This window comes from Nannospalax galili, unplaced genomic scaffold (assembly GCF_000622305.1).
Source record: "Nannospalax galili isolate Female #2095 unplaced genomic scaffold, S.galili_v1.0 scaffold970, whole genome shotgun sequence".
NCBI classification, from domain to species: domain Eukaryota; kingdom Metazoa; phylum Chordata; class Mammalia; order Rodentia; family Spalacidae; genus Nannospalax; species Nannospalax galili.
The window spans coordinates 345,449-356,876 of record NW_008328699.1 but is presented as its reverse complement, the minus strand read 5'-3'; the positions used below and the strand labels follow the sequence as shown (position 1 = coordinate 356,876).

At 42.7% G+C, this 11,428-nt stretch overlaps 1 protein-coding gene across 1 annotated transcript in view; it reads left to right on the top strand.

Moving 5' to 3' along the window:
- The window catches only part of Cdkl3 (cyclin dependent kinase like 3), a 49,984-nt gene extending 48,510 nt beyond the window's left edge, over positions 1-1,474 (top strand). Inside the window, 1 exon segment of the mRNA XM_008827913.3 lies at positions 1,421-1,474. Within this exon segment, the coding sequence (XP_008826135.1) occupies positions 1,421-1,474 (54 nt within the window).
- The last annotated feature ends 9,954 nt before the right edge of the window (positions 1,475-11,428 follow it).

Sequence of the window (11,428 nt, the reverse complement as noted above, 5' to 3'; positions counted from 1 at the left end):
TTTTTGGTCTTTTTGAGACAGGATCTCCCTGTAGCCCCAGCTGACCTGGAACTCGCCATGTAGACCAGGCTGGCCTCGAACTTACAGAGATCTTCCTGCCTCTGCCTCCTGAGTGCTGGGACTAAAGGTGTGTGCCACCACACTGGCAATTAAAAAAAATTTTAAGTATTTTTTTAATGAATTTTTGTACATTTCATATAAAACATCTTACTCATCTTTATACCCCCCTCTCCCATCCAGACCACTGCCATAACTGGCCCCAACTGGATTTCATGCATTCTGTTATATTAAGGCCTATAGAGTCAAGTTAGTGTACCCAGACTTTCCTCAGTGCATGTTCATCCACTGGGGTCTAGTCAGGTATCTAGAATCTCTCCCTTAAAGAAGATCAACTCTCCCTCACCTATCAGCAATCAGCTGCCAATAATTCTTTGGCTAAGATTGAGGCCTGCTGCCCATTTCCCCAGTTCTATGCTGGGTTTTTGTCTGCTTGAATTTTCATGGGTCTTATGTCGACACCATTGCTTATAGGTTTGTATGAGCAAGGTCTCAGGAGGCTTACAGACTCTGGTTCCATATGGTCATGCACCTCCTCCCTGGCTCTTACCATCTTTCTGCCCCCATCTTGTGCAATGGTCCCTGAGCCCTGGGTGGGTGAAGTTTAATATAGAAGTCCTGTCCAGGGACCCACACTCTGCAGACTCTTAATCTCTGTGCTTTGGCCATTTGTGGCCTTTTGTGTTCTTTGGCCTCTGTTGCAGAGGGAGCTTTCAGCTTCGTTGATGAGAGCTAGGATAGGCTTTTCAAAACACAGGATAGATAGAGTTCAGGAATATAGCTCAGTGGTAGAATGCTCACCCAGCATGGGTTTGGCCCTTAGCATCCCACAAAACAAAATCCCTAAGATAGGGAATAGCAACTTATGTGCTTTATTTGGGGGATTTTTTTTTTTTTTTTGTCTCCCTGTAGCCCGTAGTGGCCTGGAACTCACTATGTAGACCAAGCTGGCTTTGAACACAGAGAGATCTGCCTGCCTCTTCCTCCCAGGTGTGCCACCATGGCCAGCTTATTTTGGGCCCTTTTGTTGACTTGTTTTTAAAATTATTTAATCAAATTCAAGTATTTTCTAAATGTACATTTAAACTCTTTTGGAAGCCATATTAACATAATGCGGGTACCCACAAAGGGTCTCTGTGGCCAGAGAGAAACCCCAAATGACTGTTAATGAGTGCTTTAGGTAAGAGAGAAAGAGCCCACACAAAGGCCACTTTAGTTCTACTTGATGATGAGGGATACTTTGCTGAGTCTCTGTGCCTTATGAAACAACCTCAGGGTGCAAAGTACAGGTACCTTTTCTCTGCCTGTTCCCTTGGCCTGTGACTCACCCTCAGTTGAGCTCTTGTTTCTATTTACTTTTTAGAATACAGGAAATACACGCACTGGAAGGAGGAAAAACCTGTTAGATGTAGAATAGCAGCTGTAATTTCAGGGAATCCCAGAATCATTGTGTGGTTAAAAAGTCCTTTTTATTAAGGTTACATATACAAAAGTGCTGGCTAGAGAACTCTGCTGATGTATCAAAATTCCTGTGATATTGTGTGTATATTCACTTATATTTTATATTTGTTTTTATATAGTATTTATTCATATTTCCTGAATTTGAACTTGAATTTATAAACTGCCTAATTGTGACATCCTAACAGAACTACATCCTACAAGTGATAGAATTTTATTTCATCCTCTGTTGCTTGAGGCATGTTTGCGTAGTGTGCATTCTTAGGTTTGGTGCAGAGCTTCATAGTTACAGAAGGAAAAGTTTCTAAGAAGGTAATATAGAGAGATTCCAGTGTCTGGGAGCACCAACTATTTCTGAGCTAAGAAGATAAGCAGGAAGACTGCTGGATTCCATACTGAACATCCTGGTGCAGCATCGAACCTGTCCTGTGGGTTGTTTAAAGGGTGGGAATTGAACCAAAAACTGAAGCAAATCCTTTGGCTTGACCAGCATATTTACGATTCAGTAGATCACATTAGTGTTACTAAGTCAAGGTTTTGACAGCAGAGATTTACAGTCTCATCCCTGGTTCTTAACGCTTGGTTTCTAATTTTAGGGTGGAGATGGCGATTGTGCGGGGAAGAATTTGAAGAGGAACAGATTTTTCTTTTCCTGATAGTGTTTTTTCTTTTATGTAGTCTTACAAATACAAACCTACAACTCTTCCCCTTTTATTTCTGTACAGTAGAAATGTAGCATAAGTCATTGTCAAGATAGCTGTCCGTTCAGTCTGCATCAGCGTCAAACAGCTTTTGGTTTTGTTCTCCTCTTCTAAAAACTGTGTCGTTGTGACGCTCTGATTCGGAGTTATAAACTTATCCCTCTGCTTGCTTCCTTGTTTGCTATGACTACCGAGTGGGTGACACTGTCACGTGGTGTGCATTGCCGGCACCGATCTCAGCCCTACCCTAGAAAATGCAGGTCTCCTCAAGTGTATTCCTTCTGTTTGTTTTGTTCTGTTTTTGAGACAGGGTCCCCCTGTAGCCCTGGCTGGCCTGGAACTCGCTACATAGACGAGGCTGGCCTCAATACCACAGAGATTCACCTACCTCTCTTACTGAGTACTGGGATTAAAGGCATATGCCACACCACCACATTCCTCCTCTCAAGGGAATTCTTTTTTTTAAAAATTATTTTTATTTATTTTCATTTTATGTGTATGAGTATATTGCCTGCATGTATGTGAGTGCACTCATGTCGTCAAATGCCTTGGAAGTCAGAAGAGGGCTTCAGATTCCTCTGGAACTGGAGTTAAGGACAGTTCGTAGCCGCCATGTGGGTGCTGGGAATTGAACCCCGGGTCCTCTGCAAGAGCAGTCAGTGCTCTTAACCGCTGAGCCACCTCTCCAGCCTCCCAAGTGAATTCTTAATGAACTATCTCATCTATTGTTGTAATAACTATTCATTCTATCACATGAAAAATATGTTCCATTGGTCAGCAGTAAAGCATTTATACCACTTACAAAACATCTAAAAATGGTGTTCAAATGGTAAATTTCTTTATTTAAGCCATTGCCTGCATCTTCTAGTTTTCTAGGTCTGGTAGTGGCCTTTTTTTATTTCCTAAGAAAGTATGTACAGCCTAGAAAAGGTAACCATCTATCTTGGGTAGTTTTCTGTTGTTAATATAGATTGGGTGACTCATTAAAATAAAAAATAGAGGTCTGGGCGGGGTGGCACATGCCTTTGATCTCAGCATTGGGAGGCAGTGAGATGGAGGCCAGCCTGGTCTATGTAATTCCAGGCCCACTAGGGCTGTAGGAGAGCCCTATCTCAAAAACACAAAACAAAAAAGAAACAAAATAATTTAAAAAGAAATAGTTTCTCTTAGCCCACAGTTCTGGAGATTAGGAAGCTTAGAACCTTCATCTGCTCAGTGCTGGAGAGCCATCTTGCTGCAGCATCACTTGGGGAGCATCACATGGGCAGACTGAGCAAGCTCCCTTTTCTTATAAAGCCACTAATGTCACGATGGAGCTGCCCCACTTATAACCTCATCCAATCATAATTATCATCTGAAGTCTCCAGCCCCCTAATACCATTAACATACTAGTTTGGAGATTAAGTTTCCAATGTGTCTTTTTTTTTTTTTGTAGTACTGGGAAATGAATTTAGGACCTCACATGTGCTAGGCAAGCTCTCTACCACTGGACTATAATGTGAACTTCTTCTGTTTTTCTTTTGAGACAGGGTCTTGTTAGATAGCCCTGGCTGGTCTAGTACTCTATATGTAGCCCATGCTAGCCTCAAATTTGTGGCATTCCTCCTGCCTCAGTCTCCCGAGTCCTGGAAATTGAGCTGTGTGCCACCATACACGTGTGAACTTTTGAAGGGCTTATTTAAACCAGAGGACTACCAAAATTCTAGATTTTTCTACTCTCCAAAAATTAATAAAATTGTCTTGCTTGGTTTATTACCAGCCTTCTGTCTAATTCCATTTACTAAATAAACATGTAAAGGAAAGGAAAATATAACTTCATTACTACAACATGTAATATGTTTTCATCTTAGGAAAGTTTTAAGGGCTGGGGCTGTAGCTCAGTTGGAAGAGTACTTACCTACTATGTACAAAGCCTTAAGTTCAGTCCCCAGCACAGCGTAAACCAGCAATGGTGGCATACATGAGACCTTCTCTCAAACACAAAAACAATAAAACCAAACCACAAACAGGAAGAAAGAAAAGTTTTGATTAGAATTAATGGCTGGAGTTATTATACATAATACACCTTTCTAACGGATTCCCTGTTTTAGTGGAAATTAAGAGCTGCTTCTTGTGGGGTCAACAGTATGTCAGTCCATTGTCTGTTGCACTTACATATTTATCACAACTATCAATAGCAAAGATTGTCATTTTTTTAATCACAAAATTTCTACAAAAATGCCTCCTAGGATTTTGAGTAGATTGGGTTAAATCTCTGTATCAGTTTGAAGAGAATAGCTATCTTAATAATATTGAGTTATCCGGTCCACAAGCACGATATAAGTTGTTTAGATTTTTTTTTTTTTTCGGCCTTTTTGAGACAGGGTCTCCCTGTAGCCCCAGCTGTCCTGGAACTCACTATGTAGACCAGGCTGGCCTTGAACTCACAGAGATCCACCTGCTTTTACCTCTCGAGTGCTGGGATTAAAGGCGTGTGCTACCACGCCCAGCAAGTTGTTTAGATTTTTAAATTTATTTTAGCCGTATTTTATAATTTTGGTGTAGCAATCTTATACAACATAGATTAAATTAATTCTTGTATATCTTATTTTTGATGCTTCTATAAATGGCATTGTGTCTTAATTGTGTGTTAATATACAGAGATATAGTTTGTTTTTCTATACTGATCTTGTATCCTTACTAAATGTGTTTGCTGGCAGTCTTCTTTCCCTCCATCCTCTCTCCACCACCATGCCCGGCTAATATTTTTTTTAAAAGAAATCTTCCCCATGTGACTGCAGGATGTCCTTACATCTGATCTAGTTATGCAAGAAAGCCTCTTAAGGAGTTTTTACTTCAATATAGACCTCCTGTCACCTACTTCTAACTTCCCCACCCCTAGTCCCATTTCCTATTTTATTTTTCATTTACCATTTTTTTGTCTGATAAGCTGCATATCTTATTTATCTTGCTTACTAAGCTGTAACTCGGTGAGGGATTCACTGTTTTGTTCATAACCATTTCTAACTCCAGTTCCAAGGGGTCTGACACCCTGTTCTGACCTCCTTGGGTATTGTAAAACATGGGTTTACTTAAATACATAAGGCAGGCAATACACACATACACACAAAATTTAAAAAAAAAAAGAAAAAGAAAAAGACTGAAATATAGAATAATTTTATGATGGGGTAGAATATGTCCTCTGTAGCAAGTTAGTATGCTTTTTGTTGTTTGTGTGGTTTTGTTTCTTTGAGATAGAGTCACTGTGTAGCACAGGCTGGCCTTGAACACCTGAGCTTGAGCAGTCTTCCTGACTCACCCTCCTGTGTAGCTTGTGCTTCAGGCACATGCTACTGTGCTTTAATGCAGTGCGGTGGTATTAATTTTGTTTTCCACATCTCAGTGAATAGATTGTACCAGGTGCCTCCTTAGTAGCTGTTAGACTGTCCGTGCCCCACTCAGCTGAGACAGTAGCGTACTTCTGAAGTTCTCCTTGAGGACTCTCCTTCAGATAGACCAGTGTCCTGCAGAGGGAGCTCAAGGTCCAGTATTGCCGGGACACCAGAGCCAATCTCTTGCCCTGGTCTGAGAGAGGACAGGGCATTTAGTTCCCTATTGAACTGAGCGAGGTCATGAAGATGGGTTACTAATATAACTAGAAAACTAGTCGGATTTACTCAAAATCCTCTAAGGGAAAGCTGTTATAAAAATGCAAGCTCAGCCGGGCATGGTAGCGCACACCTTTAATCCCAGCACTCAAGAAGGTAGAGGCAGGTGAATCTCTGTAAAATTCAGGCCAGCCTGGTCTACACAGCAAGTCCAGAGACCCTGACTTAAAAAAAAAAAAACCAAACAACTCAAGTCCCTCAGATGAGTGATCAGGCAGATGCATAGATGTTTCAAACCAAGCCTGGAATGACTTAGACATGGTTCAGGCTACATTTATTTGCACTTGGGTGTCTCCCTTGAGTCATATCTTTGTGGTTACTAATTATTACATTGAACAATGTTATTATGATGTTAAAAGCATCTGATGCCTCATGAAAAACAAGATTTCTTATGGGATAATTTTGCCATCAGTAGTCTTTGGGCTGTTGTTCCGCTTCATTTCCTTTCCATTTTCTCTCCTCTCCAAAGAGGCCATGTAGCTTGCAGGATGAGGATATTCCCTGAAACTGTTTCCTGAAATCCTGGGGATCCTTCCATTCCGCTCCCCACCCCCTTTTTTCTTCTTCTTCAGCTGAGACAGTAGAAGAGATGATTTGCTGTACACGGTTATACTTGGTAACAATGAGAACAGAATAGTCCAGAATGCCACGGTCCCAGGGCAGAGGCCCAACAGGGATTGTTTGGGTTGTAGGCAGGGCCGTCTCTCAGGTGGTCTTGGCAGTTGGTTGAAGTTCTAGACTGACAGATGAATTATCAACAGTAGCCCTCCGCCTGATAGTCTGTACCACCATCCCGGCATCCCTTCCTTCTGCCCCTGCGGCATCCGTGGTGCACAGTTTTGCGTCCTTGGGCCTCTGCCTCATCTTTCTTCTCTTGTGCTTCAGCCTGTGCAGTCGTTTCCTCCTCTGCCTCGCTCTCATGGTGCAGGAATTTCAAGAAAGGTGGTGCTAAGGCTGAGAGCTCACTTGAAATTTTTATTGAGGGGCTAGAGAGATGGCAAACACACCAGCATGTGGGTGTGTGTGTATGCTGTTTTGTTACCTTAGTATTTCCAGTTGGAAGAGGGGCAAAAGTGGCCTATTTACACACACACACACACACACACACACACACACACACATTTTTTTTAAAAAGGAGGATCAGTGAGACAGTGCACAAGTAGAGATGTTTCTGTGCAGGCTAGACACCCTGAGCCCAGTCCCTGAATCCTCAAGGTAAAAGGAGAGAGCTGGTACCCAGCAGTTGTCCTCTGACTTTCACATGCACTCTGTGGCATGTGTGTGCCTGCTTACACACACTCACACACACACACACACACACACACACACACACACACTAAAATAAATGCATAAAAAATTTAAAAGGATAGTTTTTCTCTTAAAGATACTCTGAGAACTTCGGAGATAAGGCACAGGGCATGGGTTTGTACTGACTGAGTACAAAGATTTATAGGGCCTGTAGAATGTCCTTCAAGAGTGAAGATTGTGATTTTTAGTTCTAGTGTCCAGGTTTTCAGGTGTCCTGATGTGGCTCCTTTGTGAATGAAGTCTAGAAGTGCTCGCTGCTCTGTGCCACATCGTCTGGGATCATTGGTCTTCCTTTATTTAGACAGGAAGCAGACACATGTGATAGACATAGCCACTGTCCGCTCTGCATGTATAATGTTCCATTAAATATCAGAATAAACATGGAATTTAGAGAGATTTTGTTTGTTTGGTTAACCAACCAGTAGTTTGCTTTTTCTTTCTCAGGGTCTCACTCTGTAACTCAGGGTGGCGTCTAGCTCACTGTGTAGTCCAGACTGGCCTCCAATTCACAATCTTTCTGCCTCACTCTCCCACATGCTTGAGAATGCAGGGCTATCTATGCACCATGCCCAGATGCATTTAGAGTTCTAAAAGGTAATTATATATGTGTCCCCTACTATGATTGGGAAGAAAGTTAATCCTGAGACCCAGTAGACCTCATCTCAGAGGGATATACTAGTGCTGTAGTTATTTTCCATCCTGGGAAAAGTCACATCAACACCAAAAGTTCTGTGCTGAAGAGAAGGCTCGGCAGTTAAGAGCACTGGCTGCTCTCTCAGAGGACCTGGCACTTCTGACCTCCACTGGCACCTGCCCTTTCATGTATATACCGCCCCCACACATACACATAATTAAAAATAAAAGAAAATCCTTTTTAAAGGACCAGCAATTCCCAGTTTTTCTCCTTTGAGATTACATTGGATATTTTGTGTACTCATGGAGTTTTTGAGCTGATATTACAAATATGGCTGTGCTTGAAAGGATTGCCAGTTAATTTAGGGAGATCCAGGTTTTATAGAGGTTGAAGCTTTTTTAAAAAACATCTTATTTATTAGTTTTATTTTATGTGTACGAGTGTTTTGCCTGTATGTATGTAAGTGGCCCATGTGCATGCAGTGCCCTGCAGAGACCAGAAGAGGGTGTCAGATCCCCTGGAACTGGAGTGAAGGGCAGTTGTCAGCTGCCATGTGAATGCTGGGAATAGAACCTGGGTCCTCTGGAAGAGCAGCAAGTGTTCTTAATGATGAGCAATCTCTCTCTCTTTTCTTTCTTTTTTTTTTTTTTTTTTTTTTTTTTTTTTTTTTGGTCTTTCTGAGACAGGGTCTCCCTGTAGCCTCAGGAGGCCTGGAGCTCACTATGCAGACCAGGCTAGCCTTGAACTCGAAGAGATCCACCTGTCTTTGCCTCCCAAGTGCTGGGATTAAAGGTGTAAGCCACCACACCCACCTTATTTTTATTTTATGTGTGTTTTGCCTATGTGTATGTAAGTACACCATGTGGGTGCCTAGTGGCTGTGGAGGACAGAAGAGGGTGTTGGATCCCCTGGAACTGGAATTAAGGATGGGTGTTAGCTGCTATGTGGGTGCTGGGGACTAAACCTAGGTCATCTGAAAGAGCAATATGTGCTCTTAACCACTGAGCCTTCTGTCCAGCACTAGTTGAAGCTTTTAAATGGGAGCTCTCTTCTGTAGAGAATTTCACATTTCAAATGAAAAATCATTATGGCTGCTTTCATAACCTTGGAAAGAGTGTGTGGGGGGGGTGTTGCATGAGTTTCCAACAGATATGGCTCTGCTCCCAAGATTGCTGCTACTTGGGTCTCTGGCCACCATCTCTTTCAAGGAAGTATGTCGCGTTTTAGAGTCTGTGGAATAGGCGTGAGGCACATGTCCCAGCTACAGTGCTTTGACCACATGGAGTTAACGAGCAGAAAGGGTGCGGTTGGCATGCTGCTGCGAGATGTGGCAGTCTCTTCCTTTCAGCAAGAAGTGGAGGACATAGTTGAGAGGACACAGAGTCCCTGCTGCCTCTTAACGCCATTCAATGATTGAGTCTGGCTCCTGTTTCACACAGTGATGAAGCCCTGCTCTGCATGGGCTCCAGTTGTTACCAGTGTTCCTTCCACTCAATGACTTTCTTCAAGTCATTTTTTTCTGGTTTCTGTGTCACATTTGACACTGAGTCATCCTCTTTCTGGGAACACTCCTATCCTTGTCACACGTCATCTCTTCTCACCTCCTTTCTGCTCCTGATAATTCACCTTCCCACCTGTTCCCTGTCAGCATTCTCTGGAGTTCAGTTCTTAAGTTTTGTTCTTTCCTTGAGAGAAGAATAGCTTGATTAGCACCCCTAGCTATTTAAGATCAGCACCCCACATCTGTAGCTCTGACACTGACATTTATTTGAAATCCCAGTCTCTGTATTTTTGCTAACATGTCCATTTCATCACTCTGAGTTTCCTGCCCATTTACAGGTCTTAACAGGATGAATTAATTTATCTCTAAACTGTGTTTGCCATCTGACTTTTCTTGCCTTTAAAAGTGGTACTGCTAGTTGGGCATGGTGGCGCACACCTTGAATCCCAGCACTTGGGAGGCAGAGGCAGGCGGATCTCTGTGAGTTCAAGGCCAGTCTGGTCTACATAGCGAGTTCCAGGACAGCTGGGGCTATAGGGAGACTCTGTCTCAAAAAGACCAAAAAAAAAAAAAAAAAAAAAAGTGGTACTGCTGTCAATTCCTTGAGACAGTGGAGTTTGCCTCAGCTCTTGGTGAGCTTCAAGGAGCTAGGTGCAGCCACTGGCTCTTGGTTCATTGTCTTAGCCCCAAGAAAAGTGAGAAAACAGGAAGAGGGCACGAGCAGAAGGAGCTTCGATTTAGTAAGCAAAAGTGAGAACGGCTCCTGAGAGTAGAGGTCTCTAAGAGGAATCAGCTGCGCACCTGCAGAGTGCTGTTTAATGGGTCTTATGGCAGGAATTGGATGGAGACTGAGGTAATGTTTTTTGAGATTGGTTATTTCTGGTCTGTCCAGGGCGAACCATGAGGCATCTACATGGCCTACTGATGCTCGATCTGCGAAACTGGAGAGCTGCAATGTGTTAACTTGTCTAGTCAGGAGAGTGGTCATGTTGTGGTCACTTTTGGTTTTCGTGTTACTTGACTAACTCATGATCACCATGGGCCCTGCCCCTACTTCCTATGTGGAGCTAACTCCTGCCTCAGTACTGAGGCTTCCCCTGATCTGGCACCTGGCACCAACACAATCCTTTTCAGTGTCCATGCATCTGAAAGCCATTTAGGTAGCAGGTCTGCTTAGGTTATTCCTGTTCCATTTTGGTCCTCCCAAATTACATTAACTTTTCCGTGTTGAAGCTTATGTAACCATGCACAGTGGTATATTTTAAATTACTTTTATTTTATGTGTATGAGTATAGTACCTGCATGTGTGTAAGTACACCCATGTCATGCAATGTCCATGGAGGTCAGAAGAGGGTATTGGATCCCCTAGAACTGGAGTTTCGGACAGGTGTTAGCTGCCATGTGGGTATTGGGACCAGAACCCAGGTCCTCTGCAAGAGCAGTCAGTGCTCTTAATTTCTGAGCCATCTCTCCAGCCCCCCACAGGGATATCTTTTTCCTCTAGATTTCCATTCTTTTTACTGGTTTTTAAAATGGTTTTTAAGTATTTTTTTGTGTCTATGAATGTATGCCATGTGTGCTGGTTGCCTGCAGAGGCCAGAAGAGGATGTTGGAACCCCTGGAGCTAGAGGTTTAGGCAGCTGTGGGCTCCCCAATTTGAGTGCTAGGAACTGAAGTCAGGTCCTCTGGAAGAAGAGCAAGTGCTCTTAACTGCTGAATCATCTCATCAACCCTCATTTTTTATTGTATACAACATATTTCACATCCTGTTTTGTAACACGGCCACCTCTTAATTTGTGTCTGTCCTCAACCAAGACGTTTAGCTTTTGGGAAGTTGTTGTTTTGTTTTTTGTTTTTTGGGTTTTTTTTTTTTGTCTTTTGAGACAGGGTCTCCCTGTAGCCCCATCTGGCCTGGAACTCGCTATGTAGACCAGGCTGGCCTCAGAGTCACAGAGATCTGCCTGCCTCTGCCTCCCAAACGCCTGGCCTAGCTTTTGGAAAGTTAGAGTTGTTAGATATCTTTATGACTTTACTATCTCACTCTCAGTCTCTTTTTAAAATATTTTATTTATTATTATTTTATGTGTAGTTTGTATTGCCTGCATGTATGTGAGTGCACCCA